This window comes from Pan paniscus, chromosome 9, assembly GCF_029289425.2.
Source record: "Pan paniscus chromosome 9, NHGRI_mPanPan1-v2.0_pri, whole genome shotgun sequence".
Lineage (NCBI taxonomy): Eukaryota > Metazoa > Chordata > Mammalia > Primates > Hominidae > Pan > Pan paniscus.
In genome coordinates this window covers 20,898,360-20,920,361 of record NC_073258.2, presented here as the reverse complement: position 1 = coordinate 20,920,361, position 22,002 = coordinate 20,898,360, and the positions used below count along the sequence as shown (strand labels likewise).

At 43.0% G+C, this 22,002-nt stretch overlaps 2 protein-coding genes and 1 non-coding gene across 11 annotated transcripts in view; 2 read left to right on the top strand and 1 right to left on the bottom strand.

Annotated features, from left to right (window-relative positions):
- Positions 1-4,200, top strand: part of SPTY2D1 (SPT2 chromatin protein domain containing 1) — a 29,378-nt gene extending 25,178 nt beyond the window's left edge. Inside the window, exon 6 of the mRNA XM_003818253.6 lies at positions 650-4,200. Within this exon, the coding sequence (XP_003818301.2) occupies positions 650-743 (94 nt within the window). The 3' untranslated portion in view covers positions 744-4,200. The remainder of the gene's footprint in view (positions 1-649) is intronic.
- A 2,516-nt stretch (positions 4,201-6,716) lies between these two features.
- LOC112441159 (uncharacterized) lies at positions 6,717-14,594 on the bottom strand. The gene is made up of 3 exons (XR_004665024.2): positions 14,441-14,594; positions 7,406-7,443; positions 6,717-6,828 (listed from the first exon to the last, which is right to left on the bottom strand). It is a non-coding gene; the product is annotated as an uncharacterized LOC112441159 (transcript).
- Positions 13,626-22,002, top strand: part of UEVLD (UEV and lactate/malate dehyrogenase domains) — a 60,259-nt gene continuing 51,882 nt past the window's right edge. For 3 of the 9 annotated variants that reach the window (XR_004665023.3, XM_034932277.3, XM_008971510.5), the window contains exon 1: positions 13,626-14,823. Coding sequence is in view for 8 of the 9 variants with exons in the window: in XM_034932277.3 (XP_034788168.1) it covers positions 14,514-14,823 (310 nt within the window). In the remaining variant the exon portion in view is untranslated. The remainder of the gene's footprint in view (positions 14,824-22,002) is intronic. The other 6 variants (XM_063608125.1, XM_063608126.1, XM_057299119.2 and 3 more) reach the window with 5 other exon arrangements.

The following is a 22,002-nucleotide window of genomic DNA, read 5'->3' as shown; positions in this document are numbered from 1 at the left end:
ACCCCCACGTCCCCGGGTTCAAGCGATTCTTCTGCCTCAGCTTCCCAAGTAGCTGGGACTACAGGTGTGCGCTACCACGCCCAGCTAATTTTTGTAATTTTTAGTAGAGATGGGGTTTCACCATATGTTGGCCAGGCTGGTCTCAAACTCCTGACCTCAGGTGATCTGCCTGGCTCGGCTTCCTAAAGTGCTGGGATTACAGGTGTGAGCCACTGTGCCCCGCCATAATGTTATTATAGGTAAATAATTCACTTCAGTCTCAAGCCAGAATACTATATCTTTTTCTCCCTCTTGCCCATGAAATTTCAAACTAAAGTGTTGGAAGAGAACAAGAATAGAATGTTAGTTAATGAATAAATGCTTCTTGCTGTTTATTTTTAAAAGCTATTGAGATAAACCTATATTTTATTATTTTAATGGAAATAGTAAGGTTTTTGTGGTGTGTGAGTTCTTTTTCCCACGACAATTTGGGTCTGTGGCCCCTGGTAAAAAAATATCCCTGCTAGTTTGTTTTCAGTGGTAAAGCCGTGAGGCATTTTGAGAGCATCAGCACAATCCATGTGAGCTCCCAGTTGGAAATTTCATTCTTTTTAAGGAAAGTGGTCATCTCATGTATATTGACAAATACCCTTTAAAAATTCTTTGGCAGCTTAAGACTGGGTATGCAAGAGGACTTAGAGGAAATGAGACGTGAAGAAGAAGAAATGCAACGTCGAAGGGCCAAGAAGCTGAAGAGGCGTTAGCTGCTGCTTTTATTTTTGTGAAATTCTAGAGCTGCTCTGCTGCAAGGATTTCCTGCCTTCAGACTGAAGAAGCCCCCTTATCATTTTAGATTTATACTTGGGTACTCAAGGAGAAGGAATGCATACTGTCATTTGCAGGCTGTCATTTGAGCATAAAATATTTTCAGATATTTTCCAGGGTGAAATCTGTAATGCAGATGATATAATGCCCACTTGTGCTCTTATGAAGTTAACTGTTCACAGATGCCAGCCTTGATCCTGATGAGCTATGCACTCTAATGTGGGGCCACTCACCAGTCAGCCAATCTTTTATTGTTCCTTTGCTACTTTGAAAGGAAAAAAAAGGTTGTCTCTTGATTTCTGTAATTCTTCTGCTGATCTGTGAGTAGGGCACTGCCCTGCTCCCAATCAAACTTAGTCTTTTTATGAGAAACCTGGACCTTCCATGAATGTTGCCAGCAATAAAGTGACTTGTCCTAATCTATGGATTGAGAACTTGAAAATGTAGAGTAGAATTTATAACTATCATATGGATGTCATCCTGTGACTTTGAAGTACAAAGTAGAATAAATTCTGTATTCATGGATTGGATGCTGAGCATTCTTACTCATTAATTTAGGTGGCTAGGAATTAATGAAAAAATTTTCAAGTTAAAATACAGGTTATAACAGTATAATATTCTTTTCTAAGTTTTCCTTTCAGATTTACTGTTATGTTGGCTTTAGTGTAAGACAAGGTCACTGTGCTGATTGATTTTTATCTAAAAAAAATTCATTTTTATATCGAAGAAAAAATATTTTATTCAAACATTAGATTTGAAAGAGTAATAGTTTATAAAATAAGGAAGTAACATGTGAGGCTCTCCCCTCCTCCCCTTCCCCATCATAAAGATATTTTGAAATCCCAAGGTGCCCTCGTACCTCTTGACATTAATGACTTCATTTTTTAGCTTGAATTTGTTAGCAAATATTAATGGCAGAAAACCAAAAACTAAATTTATGGTATCGAGAGCACCACCTTCTCTTTTTGCCCATATTGCACTTTGATTTCAAACTATGCACTGTGAAGAGATTTTTTTCCCCAGGTAGGAAGGGATGTTCCCTGTTATCGTTATTTTACTGAGCTGTGGAAACTCATTTTTACCCTTTTTAAAGTCATAAATATGGACTTAATAGCCCTTAACCTTCAAGTCCAAGCAGTTCCAATCAGGCTGACTTAGGATCATGCTGGAAGGAAGCCAAGTCTCAAGAACTGTCAGCAACAGAAAATGAGATATGATGCTAGAGAGCATTTGTCCTTGACTGTAAGTACAGAGGCTTAGGGGAAGTGAGACATAAGCTTGTAGGAATAATAAACATTCTACAATAAACGTTTTGGCTATCTTAAGCCATTGTATGGGGGGGATTAGGAAGTAGGAGGGATTGTCCCACAACAGGCCCTTATACTTCAACAGCCCAAATATTTTGGTTTATTCCTTTTTATCCATAAAGTCTTTATTCTTCAAGTTTGGGTATTATAGATTACCATTGTTAGCCTCCCTTAATGGGATCATATGAGCCAGGCTTTTAAGACGGACTCATTTTGAATTGAGTTTCAAACTTTGAAAGTGCAAGGATTTAATTTTTAAGTTGAATCCCATGAAAGGTGTCATCATCACTAGGAATAACACCCTTTGTAACTACATATAGAACTGTTACAATGGTAGCAGAAAATCCTATTGATTTCATCTCACCCATTTCAGATACCTTCAGTGAAATTAAGGGTAGTGTGATGTCCCATGTAATAAAACAGGCTTAGAACATCAATTCCTCTGCTGCCATTTATGTGCTTTTATTCCCCCTTCAAAAATTTTTTATTGGATATATGTATTTTTCAGTATTCAGACTCTGAAATCTGTCATTACAATCAAGTGCTTGTCACAGCTGAAAGATTTCTGGTGGCTTAAAGTTTACTAGCAGTAAATTTATGATATGGTACAGTTCTTTGTACAGAAAGGCACCATTATGTTAGAATAAATTTCCAGAACTTAGTGGGAAGAATCAGGTTTTAACCTTGTGTGTCTGTTACTTCTGAGTGCATTTCTATAATATAAATGTTGATTTGCATCAACATTATAAAAGAGCACTTCTGTGGCTCATTTAAAAGAAAAAAAGGTTAAGTCTTTTAAATTTTGGCCTTGTTTCCAAATCCTGTCTTCCATGTTGTTTTTCTGCACTTCCTGACCACTCTTATAAAAAGCTCACAAACCTTTGAAGAAACTGGAGTAGGCTGTTATTTCATTAAGGTTTACAAATTAAATGCTTGATTTTTAATGTATTCTCTACTGTTTTGATTTTTGGATTTTCTTAATTCAACATTTGAAGATGTGCCTTTTGGGTAATGTTAATCACGAATGTAGTAATATTTCATGATTGTAATAATGTTACATGATCATGGGTGTGGCATTCTCTAACAAATGATGTGAAAGGAAAGTAGTTTTCATAAAACTCATGGCTCTGATTGCACAGTCCCACTTGCTTTTGATATTGCTATGTCAAAGCAAAGGGCACTTCTTTTAAGGCTACTTTCAGAACTTTGTATTTGCTAAACTATAAATGCAGTTGTGTCCAGTTGGAGGCCAGGGTACCACATGTCACAGGCAGCCTTACATGTGTGCCGTGAAAAGATTCAAAGACCGTTAACAAAAAAGTAAGTCTGGCCGGGCATGGTGGCTCAAGCCTGTAATCCCAGCACTTTGGGAGGCCAAGGCGGGCGGATCACTTGAGACCAGGAGTTCAAGACCAGCCTGGCCAACATGGTGAGACCCTGTCTCTACTAAAAATAAAAAAATTAGCCGGGTGCGGTGGCACACACCTGTAATCCCAGCTACCGGGGAGGCTGAGGCAGGAGAATCGCTAGAACCTGGGAGGTGGAGGTTGCAGTCAGCCAAGATAGCACCACTGCACTCCAGCCTGGGTGACAGAGCGAGACTCCATGCCAAAAAAAAAAAAAGAATGTGGGAACTCAAATTTTCATTTTTAATGTAATCCCCAAGATTTTCTCCAAGAAATAAATTGTTGTTTTGTATTTTGTAACTTAAAAGCAGCTATTGGTAAATTTCTGAGATATAGCAGGAGACCAAAACATGTTTGGAAAGAGAATAAATATATGAAGAGAGACTGGTTGTTTTATTTTCAATGTATTGAATATATTAGACTACTATTTATTTTCTGAGTGGATGTGATTAAATATTCAGACGTTTAGTGTATGATTAAGAGTGAGATAGAGATTTCTTTGGAGTAATTAAATCCATCCTGTCTTTTACACAATGGACAAATCAAGTTAAAAAAATTTTTAGATAGTTTAGCTTGTTTTCTGGTGCTGTTGACCTGCAAGAGAATATACTTTTGCATATACAGGTGAAAGTTTTGCAATTTATGTATACAAGAAATTGTAGGCATTAAAAATATTTTATTGATATTTTTACTGGTTTGCATTTATTGATTAAAACTTTGAGATATTCTTTATCTCATCACCCTGAACATTTTTCCAGCTAGAAACCCCGGTATACTCATCACACTTCAGAGATACGGTTTGCCTATTGCACACACTGCTCTGCTTATTCTCCCTTACACATTCATGTCTGCTCTAACATGATAGAGTCTCTCCCCCTACCAGCTTAGAGAACTGTTCTGCTCTCTGACCCATGTTAGGAGAACTGTTAGGTGGTCAGAGCAATGGAATCTTTTAGTGGCTCAAGTTTTGGAAGTTTACTCAAATGGAGGGAGGACACAGCTGGGTATATGGTTCCTCTTGTCAAAATGAGCAGGGTCCTATCTCTTATGATAAAAGCAGCTTGAGATGGCTGAGAAGAGGAGTCCTTAGAAATGTATATGAGGCAGGCTGGGCACAGTGGCTCACACCTGTAATCCCAGCACTTTGGGAGGTAGAAGCAGGTGGATCACTTGAGGCTGGGAGTTCGAGACCAGCCTGGCCAACATGGCAAAACTCCGTCTCTACTAAAAATACAAAAATGTGGCGTGCGTTGTAATCCCTGCTACTCAGGGGGCTGAGGCATAAGAATCACTTAAACCTGGGAGGTGGAGGTTGCAGTGAGCCGAGATTGCACCACTGCACTCTATCCTGGGTGACAGAACGAAACTGTCTCAAAAAAAAATGTATTATGAGGCAAATGGGCACAGCTATACAGCCAGAGGATGTAAGTACTTAACTCACTGGAAAATGTTGAGTCTAAATCACATAAGAAATAGAAGATGCTAGTATCCTAGAGTCAGAAATTACTAAAGTTTTGCTTATGGATTTTGAATTTATTTTCTTTCCATTAAAAAAAGGTAATCCATTAATCGCAAAGAGCCACTTACAAATAGTTAAGCAAACTTCCCAAATAACAAAATGTTTTCTATGTAAACAAAAGATCTGCTTTGCTGGAAAAGGTATACTTGTTCTGAATACTGGAACTGTATCAGTCATCCTCAGAATGGGTACAGTTCCATACAATTTGTTTTTAAAGTATTTACTCCTGTTAGGTCTTTCTCACGCTCCCATCTTTTCAGTAGTCATGAAAAAGAATTATCAGGCAACTTCCTGGGTTTTCTTTTCTCTTTTTTTTTTTCTTTTTGAGACAAGGTCTTGCTTTGTCACCCAGGCTGGAGTGCAGTGGTGCAATCTCGGCTCACTGTAACCCCCACCTCCCGGGTTCAAGCAATTCTCCTGCCTCAGCCTCCCAAGTAGCTAGGATTACTGGTGCCCACCACCACACCTGGCTAATTTTTGTATTTTTAGTAGATACGGGGTTTCACCATGTTGGCTAAGCGGGTCTCGAACTCCTGACCTCAAGTGATCCGCCTGCCTCGGCCTCCCAAAGTGCTGGGATTACAGGTGTGAGCCACCACGCCTGGCCTAACTTCTTGGGTTTTCAGGTGAGGGAGACATTTAAACAGCAAGATCTTGGATATCCCACAGTCTCTTGTTTGGCTCTTTTCCTTGGCACATGAAAGTGTGAAGGGAGAAGGCCTGGATCTTAATCTTGACTCTGCAGCCCAGGGCTGTGTGTGTTGGCAAGATAAACATGCCCCTCAACTTCATTTTTGCCATTTTGTAAGATGAGGCTAATAGCTTCAGAAGGTTATTTTAAGGATTAGGATAATTATACTTCAGTATTTAACCCTAATATTAAAAATGAGGTTCTTACCCCACATGGTATAAGCTTAGGGTTCTTTTTTTTTCTTTTGAGACTGAGTCTCACTCTGTCACCCAGGCTGGAGTGCAGTGGCCGATCTCAGCTCACTGCAACCACTGCCTCCCGAGTAGCTGGGACTACAGACGTGCCACCACACCACACCCTAGCTAATTTTTTGTATTTTTAGTAGAGACGGGGTTTCACCATGTTGGCGAGGCTGGTCTTGAACTCCTGACCCTAGATGATCCACCTGTGTTGGCCTCCCAAAGTGCTGAGATCACACGTGTGAGCCATCGCGCCAGGCAAAACTAGGTATCTTAATGCCAGTCTTAGAGACCATGTAGCAGAAGGACCCAATTGTCTCCCATCCACTCAACTACTTCCCCACCCTCTGTCTCTCTGTTACAAGCTAACAGAGTACTAAGTCTTCATTCATCTTAAAAAATGCGGTAATGCCGGGCGCATTGGCTCATGCCTGTAATCCCAGCACTTTGGGAGGCCGAGGCAGGCAGATCATGAGGTCAGGAGATCGAGACCATCCTGGATAACACGGTGAAACCCCGTCTCTACTAAAAACACAAAAAAATAGCCAGGCGTGGTGGCAGGCGCCTGTAGTCCCAGCTACTCGGGAGGCTGAGGCAGGAGAATGGCATGAACCCAGGAGGCGGAGCTTGCAGTGAGCCGAGATCGCGCCACTGCACTCCAGCCTGGGCGACACAGCGAGACTCTGTCTCAAAAAAAAAAAAAAAAAAAAAAAAAAGTGCGGTAACTTCTTAACATAAACTATGACAAAATGATGTGCAATTACTTTATGCGAAACCAACAACAGGAACTGTACAGCTGGTCAGGTGAGCTTCACAGCTGCATTACTTCACCAGGATCATCCTTGCTTACTTCCACTGGAGTCTGTGGGGGAAAAAAGAAAGTGTGTGTCATGCAGGCCTAGTGGTTTCTAGTGTGGGGGCTTAGGCATTTGGCCTCCCAGGCAAGGACTGGCAGGAGAGGTTACCTCCAATTCTGTCTCACCTAATGCCTCTGATCCCGGATGCAAGGGGAGCTTAGCACTGGGGAGCTGACAAGAGGCAGAGAAAAGACAGAAATTCCAAGGTCTAGCAGGAGGAGAGAGAAAAGAGACATCTGCCACCAGATTCCTTTTACAGACTAGTGTTTACTTGTGGAAGAGAGAAGTTTGGATTTCTGAAGTGGACTGATCCTTAGGAAATGGCATCAAAGACTGGGCATACAAAATGTCCATTAGCACAACAGAGACAAGACTGCCCAACTCAGAAAGCTTTGACTCTGGGCCTTAAAGATCACGTGAAAGAAAATGGGAACCCTCCCAACAGCTACAGTAACTTTAAAAAAATAATAAAAGTATTTGTTTCTAATGTTACTAGAGTTGGATTTTCATACTTAGTTTGTTTTTGGGGGCGGGAATACATTTCAAAGTAGGAATAGAGAACAAAGTTGAAGGTACACTTACCCCTCCTGGGGGATATTTATATCCCTTCCACATGGTTCCTGCAATGAGAAGCATCCATAAGATAACAATCATCATGAGGCTTCTTTCTCAGCTGGTGGTGTACCCACGAAGAAACAAGTGCTTCTGGAAGGTGCAGTGTTCTATTCCCTGAGTCGTAGGAATCCAGATGGTGGATGGCCCAGCATGGCAGCTCCTCACTAAGGAGCTTCGTGGCCTAGTCTGAATTGAAGTGGCTCCTCATGGCCATTTAGGGGGGCAGAGCTCAGACACCAATTATGATATCAGCTCCTGTAACCTTGGCAACCCAGTCAGCATGAGCACCTATGGGATGGTTGGCCAGGGTGCTAGATGCGTTGGGTTAAAGAAAATTTATCAAAAGGGCCCTGTGCTCTGGTGTGTCTGTGATTTGGACCTAGCTGGCAGTATACTCATTAACTCGTCACCTGCCAAAATGTTTAACTATTGGCTTTGTGCAATCAGATGCTATGCAAAAGAAAAAAAGCCTGGATTCATTAAGAGAATTAGCTGGCTAGGTATGCCATGAGCAAATAACTTTATATGCTATTGTTAGGCTGTTCAAAAAAGAAATCTTTCATTTTATAAAATGGTACAGTTAAACTCTTAACATGTAGGGTGAGCCTATTTACAACTTTCCTGAGAAGGGAAGAGAAGGAAGATGGGCTGTCTGTTTACTCATTTCGCAGCTGGAGAAAGTGAGGCACAGAATAGTTTAAGTGGTCTGGTCAGGACTGCCACAAAGTTCTGACTGCTTTGGGCTAATGCATTCACAGAAATCCTGGGGCAGATGGAGATAAAAACCCCAACCATCAAGTCCTGCTCTTAGTATACCTGGGGCTGGGGCTAAACACCCCTAACTTCTGGAGTAGCTTCCAAAAAACCTTCTGCTCCTGTAATCAGTATATTATTAAAACTCTCCGAGTTAAGTTTCTCTAACAATAGGCACAGCTCTGAAAAAAAACAGGTCTGAATGAAATGGGGTGAAACGTAAGAAACCCAGGAGACGGCCTGCTAAAAGGGTACTGCCATTAGTGTTTCCTGTAGGCAGGCTGGTCTAGTGGAATGAGTATGGGAGGCTATTAAGTCCAGAGACAGAGAAATGTGCTCGCATCCCACCTTTACCAACGAGCTACTGTGTGTGGCCTCAGGTAAATAGTTGAGGTCACTGTCACCAGTAAATCTTTGTTGACTGGTTCATTATTTGCTTGTTGTTAAGTTAGTATTTTACTAAATGCTAATTTTTGAGCTTTGCATTAAATGCTTTACATTAATTCCCAAATATAATCTTCACAAAAATAGTGATATCTCCTGTTGTACAGAAGAAACTTTGAAACTGAAGTTCAAAGAAACTAATTAAACTTTCCCAAGGTCACATAGCTAGAAAGTCACAAAGCTAGGACCTAAACCCAAGTTCAATGTTAACTCCAGTTTCAGTATCTGCCAAAAGGGACATTAAAAATGCTGGTCCTGGCAAGGCACGGTGGTTTATGCCTGCAATCCCAGCACTCTGGGAGGCCAAGGCTGGAGGACCACTTGAGGCCTGGAGTTCAAGACCTGCCTGGGCAACATAGTGACACCTTGTCTCTACAAAAAATAAAAAAAAAATTAGCCAGGCATGGTGGCATGTGCCTGAGGATCAGCTACCCAAGAAGCTGAGATGGGAAGACTGCTTGCACCTCACTCCAGCCTGGGTGGCAGAGCAAGACCTGTCTCAGAAAAAAAAAAAAAAAAAAGAATGCTATTAATAGTATAATATATTACAGTGTTGTGAGGAGAAAAATAATAGATGGGAACAGTCTTCAAAACAACACCTATGAGACATGGTTATTAATAGACAACTTTGGCCTGCTGTCCTCAGCAGTACTCACCAAATCATTTCCCCTTCCACAGTTTATTATATTTTCCAGAGGAATAAGCACTCTCCACTGAGACTTCAGGGTGCTACCAAGTACTCTGGAAAGGGAGGAATCCAACCCACCAGACCTGACCACCCACTTACTGCAGCAGATCTTCACCTAAAGCCCGCCTCCTCAGCTGTGTTTTGCTCTCCTGAGCAGGCCACCTCTCCTGCCACTTCAGAGTTGGAGGCTGAATCAGAAAGAAAATTTGAGGGCAGAGATGGCTCTACTCATTGGCCCAGTGGGTAACCACTCTGTGTGGTGACCAGAAGGGCTGCTAAAAGGTCCCACCAATCCCTACCATCCCCCTTCCTACCAATAACCACTGATCCACTTGGCCTGCAATCCGCAAGTCAAATACGGTCTCCAGCAGACCCCTTGCAAATTCCATAGTGCTTTGAAACAAGTACAGCTATATATGCAAGGGAGGGGGAAACAAAAAAAGACTTAAAAGGATGTCCTGGCCGGGCGCAGTGGCTCACGCCTGTAATCCCAGCACTTTGGGGAGCCGAGGCAGGCGGATCACGAAGTTAGGAGATCTAGACCATCCTGGCTAACACAGTGAAACCCCGTCTCTACTAAAAATACAAAAAATTAGCCAAGCATGGTGGTGGGAGCCTGTAGTCCCAGCTACTCGGGAGGCTGAGGCAGGAGAATGGCATGAACCCAGGAGGCAGAGCTTGCAGTGAGCCGAGATCGCACCACCGCATTCCAGCCTGGGCGACAGAGCAAGACTCCATCTCAAAAAAAAAAAAAAAAAAAGAAGTATATGATAAGAATACATATATGTGTGATATCTGGAATAACAAGGTTTTGTCCCCTAATATGTCTGCTAGGGCCAATAATCATGAAAGCAACAAAGGGTATAAAGAGAGATCAGAAGTACAGCACCAAAAAAAAAAAAAAAAAAAAAACAAGCTCTAATTTTAAACAAGCCATTTTTGTGTTTTTTCTAAAACTTACAAAGATGCAGCATATACACTTTTCCCATTTCTTAGTTTGGGACATTTTTCCCCCTTTTAACATTATTAACATCTTTGTACATATATCCTGAGTACTTTTATTTCTGTAAGACAGATTCCCAATGTGGCATTATGGGGTCAAAGGTACAAGACTACTCTGCCCAAAGGTTGTAGCAAATTATGATCCCACCAACGACACTTGGGGTCTAGCAGACTTCAGTAAATCTACAAACATTCCAGAAACTGGACACAAAACAAACTGTATACGTGACTATGTATACAGGGACAGGTCTATATCTTCAACAGATTTTTTTTTGAGACACGATCTTGCTCTGTCACCCAGGCTGGAATGCAGTGGCACAAACACAGCTCAGTGCAGCCTCAGCCCCCTGGGCGCAAGAGATCCTCCTGCTCTAGTTTCCCAAGTAGCTGGGATTACAGGTGTGCACCACCATGCCCGGCTAATTTTTAAATTTTTTGTAGAGTTGGGTCTACAAAACCAGACTGGTCTCAAACTCCTGGGCTGAAGTGATCCTCCTGTCTCAGCCCCAAAGTGTTGGGATTACAGGAGTGGGCCACTGAGCCCGGTCTCAACAGACGTTTTAAAAAAAAGTCTGAAGCCCAGATAAGGCTGAGAACTAGTACACTATACCTTCTTCTCCTTAAGGCATTGATCACCTTATACGTTCATTCATTCTGCAAACTTTCCACTGCAGGTTCTTTATATCTGGCTTTCTACATATAAGAAGGAATATATGCATAAATAATTATGCTAGGCACTAGGAATATAGAGATGAATGAGATTCAACCCCTATTTGCCAGGGCCTTACAGTATCTGAGGACAGAAAGAGGAGTGGAGATGGAGGTAGACAGGTACAAAAGTATAATAAAACACTCCTGGCAGCTACTAAGGCATGAGGCAAGGAAGAACACAATGTACTTGGGGAACAGTGAATGTTTCAGCCTAACTGGATTATAGGATCTAATAGCACCAGTTTCAGGAGATGAGGGTAGCCTGGTGGTCAGGATGGAAGTCAAGGGAGAGGCTTAAAAAAAAAAGCCAATTTCAGTACTACACAGCCTTTCTCTTGTAACTGCATAGCAATATAAGCACATAATTCAGACTTTGTAGACCTTTTTTTTTTGATGGAATCTCACTCTGTTGCCCAGGCTGAATACAGTGGCAAGATCTCGGCTCACTGCAACCTCTGCCTCCCAACTTCAAGCAATTCTCCCTCCCTCAGCCTCCCAAAGAGCTGGGATGAAAGGCACCTGCCGCCACATCCAGCTAATTTTTGTATTTTTAGCAGAGATGAGGTTTCGCCATGTTAGCCAGGCTGGTCTCGAACTCCTGACCTCAGATGATACGCCTGCCTGGGCATCCCAAAGTGCTGGGATTACAGGCATGAGCCACCACACCTGGCTGATTTCCTAGACTATTATTAATCACAAAGTGTCATCACAATTTCACCCACAGTGAGAGGCACTATAACATGTAGTTTAGGAAGATAGTCTTTGACATCATCTTCTGCAGTAATTTAACCTTAGTCTTTGGTTTCCCTATCTGTAAAATGGAGACAATTATACACATATCCTCTATTTCACATTTACATTCTTTTCAAATAGTTGTGTTAAAATCAGTATGTATGTTTAATTTTGTAGTTTTCTTCTCCCCCCAAAAGCTATCATTAATACATCTCTTATTCAACAGAACCTCAGAAACAAGTAAAATAGGTAATATAACAATACACCTCAATTTTCTTATCAGTAAAATTGAGGTAATAATTCTATCCAGGTCATAGGGTCTTATGAAGATGAACGGAGATAAAGCACATAAAACTCTTAGCAGTATACCTTCCACAAAGGAAATGCTACATACACACACACTCACTCACTCACACTCTCTCTGGCATAAAGTGTGCATAGTGACTAGACCAGAAGAGAATTGGTTTGGTTGGAAGGCCTCTTTCATAAAAGGCTCTTTCATAAAAGATGGAAGAATCTTGCTCTGGCCTTGCTGCTAACTGGTATCTTTTCCTTATACCACGGATTTCTGGCAGGATCTATTAGAATTTGGAGCCCCTGGCAGTTCTACTGTTTTAAGGTTGGTTAGATCTGGCTGAGATGCACTTAACAGCCCTTCTATCAACTTTTCTCTGTAATCTTCCTCCTACCTTGTCTTCTGGCCTACTCTTGCCTGACACTACTGCCTCTTCACAACACTGCAGAGTTATTAATATTTTTTTAAAGCTCAGTCAGATCATGTCACTGTTCTGTTCGAAACCTCCCAGTGGCTTTCTCTTTCTCCCAGATTAAAAGCCTGAGAAAGGAAGAGGCAGGCCCTGACATCTGAGAGCTGGTCTGACACAGCTAGACTTCAGGGTTGTTAGAAGCTGGCCTGATGCTCACAGCTTGGCCCAGTTATTTTTCTGTGGGACATAATCTCACAGAACACCAACATGAGACAAGGTCAGTCAGACTATAAAAAAGGGACACAACAACATGGCCATTTCAAAATTTTGTCTAAGCAGAGACAAGAGAGCAAGGTCACTGTGCAAGCCATGAAATACCAAACGTCCTTCTCTGCTATTATGAGTGACTGCTGCTTCTTTACTAAGTATAGCTTTATCCTCACTCTAGTCTGTCCATCTTATAGACAATACTTATTCAGATACCTAGTCACAGAAATGTCCCTGCTTTCTGACAGCACCCAATCCAGGGTGAAGCCTGGCTTTCTTGAGCCCTCCCGCAAATCGCCCAAATTCTATAATAGGTTCTCTCACCCTCACCAAGCTGTCCCAATGGTCCTCCACAACACCTGCTTCCTCACTGCAAGAACTATTAATAATGAACTCAACTTGTTTAAGCACCGGTGTGTTCCTGATGGTCTCTGGCTGGAGGGCAGGGACAGGCCAGAGTCCTTACAATTGTCTACAAAGTCCCACAGTGGTTCTTGGACTTCATCACCCATCAGAATCATCTGGAAGAATTGTTAAAAGAGAATTGCTGGTCCCCAACCCCAGAGCCTGTGATTGAATAAAGCTGGGGTTGAGGTCTTAGCATCTGCATTTCTAACAACTCCCAGCACCTGAGGCTGCAGATCTGGGGCTCACGCTAGAAGACTCACTTCTCTAAACCACTTGTTCCCCCCTCTTATTTCCCTGACTTAGCCTCCTTGTCTCCGCTCCCATCTTACTTCATTCTACTCCAGCCACACTGGCCTCCTTGCTGTGTTGAGCCTCCCTGGGAACATGCCTTAGGCTACTGCTTTGTCTGCACTCGGATTCGTAACACTTACTCCCTCACCCCTCAGTGAGACCTACCCCAATCTCCTTACCCTTTTCAGAATTTATTCTCCACAACACGTAATCAACCTTCTGACATGCTGAATAATTTACTTATTACATTTATTGTTTTGCTCTCTCTCTGCTAATAAAGGAATGACACCCTTAAGACATCAGCTGTCTGAGTGTATTTTGTTCACGGCTGTATCCTGAGACCTGGAAAAATAGCTGGCAAGTAGTAGATGCTCAACAAAAACTTTCTGAATGAATGTTCCTTCCAGCTTTTCAGCTTCTTCTCCTGAGTCAGGGCAGCACTCCCTTCAGATCTTCCTATAAATACAATCTCTCTTCTATATGTCCAACCTCTTGACAATTACAATATCCAGCTCCTGGGACTTTTCGCTTCAGTGGCTCAAGCCAGGGATACAGGGCAGGTAAGTCAGCCATGGGTCAAGGAGATCAAACAACGCCAGAAAATTACTGTATCCTGCATCTCTTCTTCGCCCACCTTCTCCAGATGACCTTATCCACCCATCTCCCTCCTCTCTTGTTTTGCAACTATTTGTTCACCTGGATTTCTCATCTCTTTGACCACCAACATTGTTATGGCACCCCTAAAAAAAATTTAAAAAGCAACCACTCTCCCCGTGCTAAGCCACCCTCATGCTGGGGCTGTCCAATCTCCGCTTCTCCGGCAAGGCTCCTCCTGACTTTGTTTTTCCTTTCTACTCCCTGAAATTTTGCTTCTGAAGTTCCATTACCGCCTCCTTCCTAAATTCAACTGCAATTTTCGGTCTTGCTCTTTCCTGATACACTGTGGAATTTAATACATCTGTCTGGAAACTCTTCAAGAACACCGCGTGTTGCCTCTACCTCCTTTAGTGCTTCTACTCCGGTCCTTCCTAGTCTTCTCTTCATAAGTGTCCCCAAATTTCCTTCCAGGAAGATGGGTCGTGGTTTCCTTGACGCCAATGCGTTTCTGGCCGTGCCCTCGTCACTTGCCCACTCCGGGGTCACGAAGGAGACGCCCCGGATTCCGGGCGCAGCCGCGGCTGAGCCCGGGGCGTTAAATGCGGGTGGAATTTCCAGTCTGGGAAGGGGCGGGGCCTTGGACCGCCGGGAAGTTTGGTCCTCAGCGGCTTCCGTCCTGCAGCAAGTCCGGAAGAAGGTCCGGGGGCTGGAGTCCTGGGACCTAGCTCGGGACCGGCCTGGAGATGGAGTTCGACTGCGAGGGCCTGAGACGGCTGCTTGGCAAGGTGCGGGCAGTCCGCTGGGCCAGTCTGGGTCCTCAGGGTCTTGCGGGGGGTGCCTCTGCCTTTGGCCAGGTTGCCTCTGTTTTGCGTTTCCCGGCTTGTAGTGGGGCTTGGAGCCGGGGCGGCTGGTCTGAAACCGGCTATGGGGCGCGGCCCCAGGGAGGCTGAGGGGACCTGGATTCTGATTTCTCCCGCAACTCTGAGGTTTCCCAACCTCCACCTGGTGCGAGCCCTCCTCATACCCCCAGCTTCACTGACCTCAAACAGCTCCCAGCACACGCCTAACCACGCCTTTCTCTCTTTCTCTCTGCTGAAATGGTCTGCCTTTTTTTTCTTTTTTCTTGAATTGCAAAGCTCATCCTTTGTAAGACCCAACTCAGTCACTCCCTGTAAGATTGAATCAACCCTTCTGTTTTCAAAGATATCGATTATCACATTGTGGAGTAATTATGTATTTACAAACCGTAATCTTGCTGTGAGCCCCTTTGACTGCAGACATTGTGCTTTTGTATTCCCTTCCTCTAGCCACTATGTTTGACAACAACATAGGTACTAAGTAACTGTGCAGTGAATGAAAGACCTGAGTAGATTTAGAGATGAAGACAGCTTGAAGGCCCTGGAGAGATCTTAATGTTGGAAGGCTGGGGAGTAGGCGGGCCGACCTAGAAATCTGACCTATATTTCCGAGACCTGACTAGCCTGAGCTTCCGGTGTACAATCTGAGGGAATCCCCGCCAATTTTCCAGTTAAGAAGACTAGTTTTCACCAGTTTCCTAGTTAAGGTGGTTTTTTGTTTTTTGTGTTTTTTTTGACAGAGTCTTGCTCTGTCCCCCAGGCTGGAGTGCAGTGGTGCGATCTCAGCTCACTGCAACCTCCACCTCCCGGGTTCAAGCCGATTCTCGTGCCTCAGCCTCCCAAGTAGCTGGGACTACAGGCGCGTGCCACCATGCCTGGCTAATTTTTGTATTTTAGTAGAGATGGGTTTTCACCATGTTGGCCAGTGTGGTCTCGAACTCTTGACCTCAAGTGATCCACCCGCCTGAGCCTCCCAAAGTGGTGGAATTACAGGTATGAACCACCGCACCCGGCCTTAAATAATTCTTAATGCTTCTTAAGACTTCCTAATGCAGAAACCATAGTTTATGCCGTTTTTGTTATACTTGCTTCTTTCTTTGTTGGGGCAGTTTACATACCCGTGGGAGGTTTTGAAGTCCTAAGATTGAAATTGTTTATGTAAGTGACTTGAATGAATTTATCTACTGCGACAGGTGCAGATCTTGTAGGAGGAGAAGTATCATAATGCTTAGGATTACTACCCTTTCTGTCTCCTCTTCAGAGCATGTGAAATTAAAAGAACCATTCAAGTTTTAATGTGCAGACGATGATGGATTGTCCGATGGGAAGAATTGTTCAAGTTAAGATTCAAACGTAGAGCATATTTTTGGTGGAACTGGAATGAAGGAAAAGAAGAGAGACAATGGTTTTTTCAAGGGTGAGAGTAGAATAGTAGAGGATTTTTTTTCCCCGTCAGTGCATAGCATAGAGTCTGGCACATAGATAGCTTATTATTATTATTATTGTTTGTTTTGAGACGGAGTCTCGCTCTGTCACCCAGGTTGAAGTGCAGTGGCGCGATCTCTGCTCACTGCCATCTCCACCTCCTGGGTTCAAGTGATTCTCCTGCTTTAGCATCCTGAGTAGCTGGGACTACAGGCGCCCGCCACCACGCCCGGCTAATTTTTTTTGTATTTTTAGTGGCGACGAGGTTTCGTCATATTGGCCAGGCTGGGGTAGCTTATTATTAATAAGTATTTGTTGGCTGTATAAATTAAGGAAACCAATCAGAAACAAGTCAGTCCAGCAAATATTTGAAGTTTCCTGACCATTCATTGCAGTCTGCAAATAATATGGTTTAATATCTAGAAATAATTTTAGTCTGGGCACAGTTACTCATGCCTGTAGTCCCCGCTGCTTGAGAGGCTGAGGCAGGAGAATAGCTTGAGCCGTGGAGTTTGAGTATGCAGAGAGCTATGATTGTGCCACTGCTTGCCAGCCTGGGAGACAGAACGAGACCGTGTCTCTAAAAAGTAGAAATAAATGTAAGGCCAGGCACGGTAGCTCACGCCTGTAATTCCAGCACTTTGGGAGACCGAGGCGGGTAGATCACCTGCGGACAGGAGTTCGAGATCGGCCTGTCCAACATGGTGAAACCCCATCTCTACTAAAAATACAAAAAAATAAGCCAGGCGTGGTGGCCCGCTCCTGTAATCCCATCTACTCGGGAGGCTGAAGCGGGAGAATCACTTGAACCTGGGAGGTGGAGGTTGCAGTGGCCCAAGATCGTGCCACTGCACTCCAGCCTGGGCAACAGAGGGAGACCCCATCCCAAAAAAATAAAAAATAAATGAATTTAAAATTTTTAAAAACTTAGAAATAATTTTGTTGCAGAAAAAATCGATGGAGAAGTGATCAGTACATTAAAAAATTAAGCAACTATGGAGAAAGTAAAAAATCTAATTAAATAGATATCCCAGTTTCATAGATGTGAAGATTGTCAGTTCTCTCCAAATTTATCTATAGGGTCAATGCATTTCTTGGAAACTTCAAACTGATTCTAAAATTCATTCAGAAGAGCAGAAGGCCAAGGATAACCTTGACATTATTATGGAAAAAAAATAGATACGAGGGCTGGGTGTGGTGGCTTTCGCCTCTAATCCCAGCACTTCGGGAGGCCGAGGTGGGCGGGTCACTTGAGGTCAGGAGTTCAAGAGCAGCCTGGCCAACATGGTGAAACCTCGTCTCTCCTAAAAAATGTAAAAATTGGGCATGGTGGTGGGCACCTGTAACCCCAGCTACTTGGGAGGCTGAGGCAGGAGAATCGCTTGAACCCAGGAGACAGAGGTTGCAGTGAGCTGAGAATGCGCCACTGCACCCCAGCCTGAGCCACAGAGCAATACTCTGTCTCAAAATAATAATAATAATAATAAAGAAAGAAAGAATAGATGATAGATTTGAGGACCTGCTCTACCAAATATCAGTACTACGGCAAGTAAAATTTAGTGTGGCATTGGTGTGGAGACTAACCAGTGAAACAGACTAAAGGGCTTAGAATCGTAGTCACACATGTTTGGAAATGCAATATAAAACAGAAGACATTGCAGATAACTGGCGAAAGGAGAATGGAGAGACAAGTGAATATCCACATGAGAAAAATGAAATTGTACCTTGTATCCCTACCTTACGCCAAACATAAAAATTTCCAGTGGATTAAAGACCTAAATGTAAAAGACAACTTTAAAACCTAAAAAGATAAATGTTATAGGCTCAGAATATGCAAACCGTTTTAAAATAATACACAAATAAGAGACAAATTCAACTGTATTAAAATTAAGAACAGAAGACACCATGAAGAAAGTGAAGAGGCAGCCAGGTGTGGTGGCTCACACCTGTAATCTCAGCACTTTGGGAGGCCAAGACAAGCAGATCTGTTGAGTCCAGGAGTTTGAGACAAGCCTGAACAATATGGCAAGACCCTATCTCAATTTTTTTAAAAAGAAAATTAAAGAAAGTGAAGAGGCAAGATACAAACTTAGAGAAGCTATCTGTAGCACACATAACTGACAAAGTATTGGTATCTAAAATATATAAAGCATGCCTACAAATCAGTATTAAAACCAATAAATAGGCCAGGCATGGTGGCACACACCTGTAATCCCAGCACTTTAGGAGGCTGAGGCAGGCAGATCACGAGGTCAGGAATTCAAGACCAGCCTGGCCAACATAGTGAAACCCTGTCTCTACTAAAAATACAAAAATTAGCCGGGCATCCTGGCATGGGCCTGTAGTCCCAGCTACTCAGGAGGCTGAGACAGGAGAATCGCTTGAACCTGGGAGGTGGAGGTTGTGGTGAGCTGAGATCACGCCACTGCACTCCAGCCTGGGCAACAGAGCAAGACTCCGTCTCAAAAAAACAAAACAAACAAAAAAGTAAATAGATAATTGGGCAAAAGATATAAATAAGCATTTTTTAAAAACAGGAATAAAATCACTAATCACATTTCAATTGTTAGTAGCCACATGTGGTTTGTGGCTATCATTGGACAATGTATGTGTAGATTATTTCCATTATGGCAGAAAGCTTTGTCAGACAGTTCTGTATCATAAGTGGGTGGGTCAATTCACCAGTACTTATTATTCTGCAAAAAGCGTGTGCTTTTTCTTTTTTTTAAAGAGACAGAGCCTTGCTCCGTCTCCCAGGCTGGAGTGCAGTGGTACCATCATAGCTTACTGCAGCCTCAAACTCTTGGGCTCAGGTGATCCTCCTGCCTCAGCCTCTGGAGGTAGCTAGGACCACAGGCAACATCACCACATCTGGCCAATTTTTGTTTTTATTTTTGTAGAGACAGTGTCTTGTTGTGTTGCCCAGGCTGGTCTCAAACTACTGGCCTCAAGTGATCCTTTGTCCTTGACTGTCCAAAAGGCTGGGATTACAGATGTGAGACACCATGCCCAGCCAATAAGTATATTCCTTCGTTTATATTAAGTGTTACATTTAGAGAAATTACCTAGTTCCCTAATTCCTATTTTCTGCTCCTCCAGCTGAGTTACCTCGGAGAGGCAACTTAACCTAGATTTGCTCACTCATAAAATGGTAATACTGCGGTGGCTCACACCTGTAATCTCAACACTTTGGGAGGCTGAGGTGGGTGGATCACCTGAGGTCAGGAGTTCAAGACCAGCCTGACCAACATGGAGAAACCTCATCTCTACTAAAAATACAAAATTACCCGGGTGTGGTGGTGCATGCCTGTAATCCCAGCTACTCGAGAGGCTGAGGCAGGACAATCGCTTGAACCTGGGCAGTGCAGGTTGCGGTGAGCCGGGATTGCGCCATTGCATTCCATCCTGTGCAACAAGAGTGAAATTCTGTCTCAAAAAAAAAAAAAAAAAAAAGTAATACTGGACTTAATCTATAAGATTCCTTCCTGCTAAAAACTTCTTTTAATAAATGATACTACAAAGTATTATTATTCCTCAGTGTGTCCTACATTTGAGCAAAGTCATATAAGAATACTCTTGAAATATCAGTCTTCTAGGCCGAGCGTGGTAGCTCACGCCTGTAATCCCAGCATTTTGGGAGGCCAAAGCAGGTGGATCATCTGAGGTCAAGAGTTCGAGACCAGCCTGGCCAACACGATGAAACCCCATCTCCACTAAAAACACAAAAAAGCCAGACATGGTGGCGGGTGCCTGTAATCCCAGCTATTTGGGAGGCTCAGGCAGGAGAATTGCTTGAACCCGGGAGGCGGAGGTTGCAGTGAGCCAAGATAGCGCCACTGCACTCCAGCCTGGGCAACAAGAGTGAAACTCTGTCAAAAAAAAAAAAAAAAAAAAAAGCTGGGCACGATGGCTCACGCCTGTAATCCAAGTACTTTGGGAGGCTGAGGCAGGTGGATCACTTAAGCTCAGGAGTTCGAGACCAGCCTGGCCAACTTGGTGAAACCCCGTTTCTACTAAAGATACAAAAAATTAGCCAGGTGTGGTGATGCGCATCTGTAATCCCAGCTAGTCGGGAGGCTGAGGCAGGAGAATTGCTTGAACCCGGGAAATGGAGGTTACAGTGAGCTGAGATCACGCCATTGCACTCCAGCCTGGGCGACAAGGTGAGACTGCCTCTCAAAAGAAAAAAGAAATATCAGTCTTCTGAATAAATACACTGTAGTGCAGCAGGCAAATTTAAAATTTTATTAAACTCAATTTTTCAGTCTTCCTAATTTTTATAACCATGTAATTGTATTACTTTTAGAATGTCTTGGACCACTTTCTTCTTTAGTGAAGTACCTGTACCCTTTAAGCACATGGCACTGCTTGAGACACGTTTCTTTAGAGAATGTTATGCAGAATTTTTAGTGGTGAGGACCAGTATGGAATCTGTCTTAATATTACACTAAGAAGATACACTGTTTAATATGTAGTGAAAATAAGGCTGGGTGTGGTGGCTCACACCTGTAATCCCAGCACTTTGGGAGGGTGAAACAGGTGGATCCCTTGAGCCCAGGAGTTCAAGGCCATCCTCGGCAACATGGTGAAACCCATCTCTACGAAAAATACCAAAGAATTATCCAGGCATGGTGGCACGCACCTGGTTGTGCCACTGCACTCCAGCCTGGGTGACATAGTGAGACCCTGTCTCCAAAAAAAAAAAAAAAAAAAAAGTTAATATTTTCCTTGGGACAGATAAAACAGGTACTTTTTGGCTCGGGCCGGGAGCGGGGGTGGGTGGTGGGTGTCAAAACAAAACAGCAAATGAAATATTTAACTAATAGTAACATTTGGGTTTTTAAGTCCCGAGAAGAGTGCTTTTGCTGCCTTTGAGAAACTTGTGTAGCAGTTTTGCAATTAAATCAATTCTAGTGTAGCCTTATATAGCTATTAATAATCATGTTCTCCAATGATTTTAAGGATGTAAAAAATAGTGGAAAATGAAACATAAATTATATTTGTTGATAATACGTATATTCCAGGTGACAACAATGCAGCCTATTGTACATTTGTGTAGTGTTTGGAGTTGAGGTGACTTCATTCAGTTTTGTTTACACTGAATCATGGGCACTGAATCTAGGACTCATTTTGCCCAACAGACTAAACAAGTCTGTTTTAGTTAATACTGATCATTTCTTAGTTTTGATGCTCAGTGCTGTGGATCATAATTACTTTCTATGTCTACTCTACTCATATAAATCTGCCTATTTGCTAACTCCTATCCAAAAAACATAATTCTATCAAAGGCACGCCCTGTACTAAGTACTGTGAAGAGCTAGAACAATGAGGGAAAGACGATTCCTGCTCTCAAGTTGTTTATAATCAGGCTTCTCTTCTAGCAAATTCTTCCCCATCTTAGAATGACCTTCCCTTTTCACCCTAATTTTCTTTTTTTTTTTTTTTTTTTGAGACAGTGTCTCGCTCTGTCACTAGAGTGCAGTGAGGTGATCCCAGCTCGTTGCAACCTCTGCCTCCCGGGTTCAAGTGATTCTCCTGCCTCAGCCTCCCGAGTAGCTGGGATTACAGGTGCATGCCAGCATGCCTGGCTAATTTTTGTATTTTTAGTTGAGACGGGATTTCACCATGTTGGCCTGTCTGTTCTCGAACTCCTGACCTCAAGTGATTTGCCTGCCTTGGCCT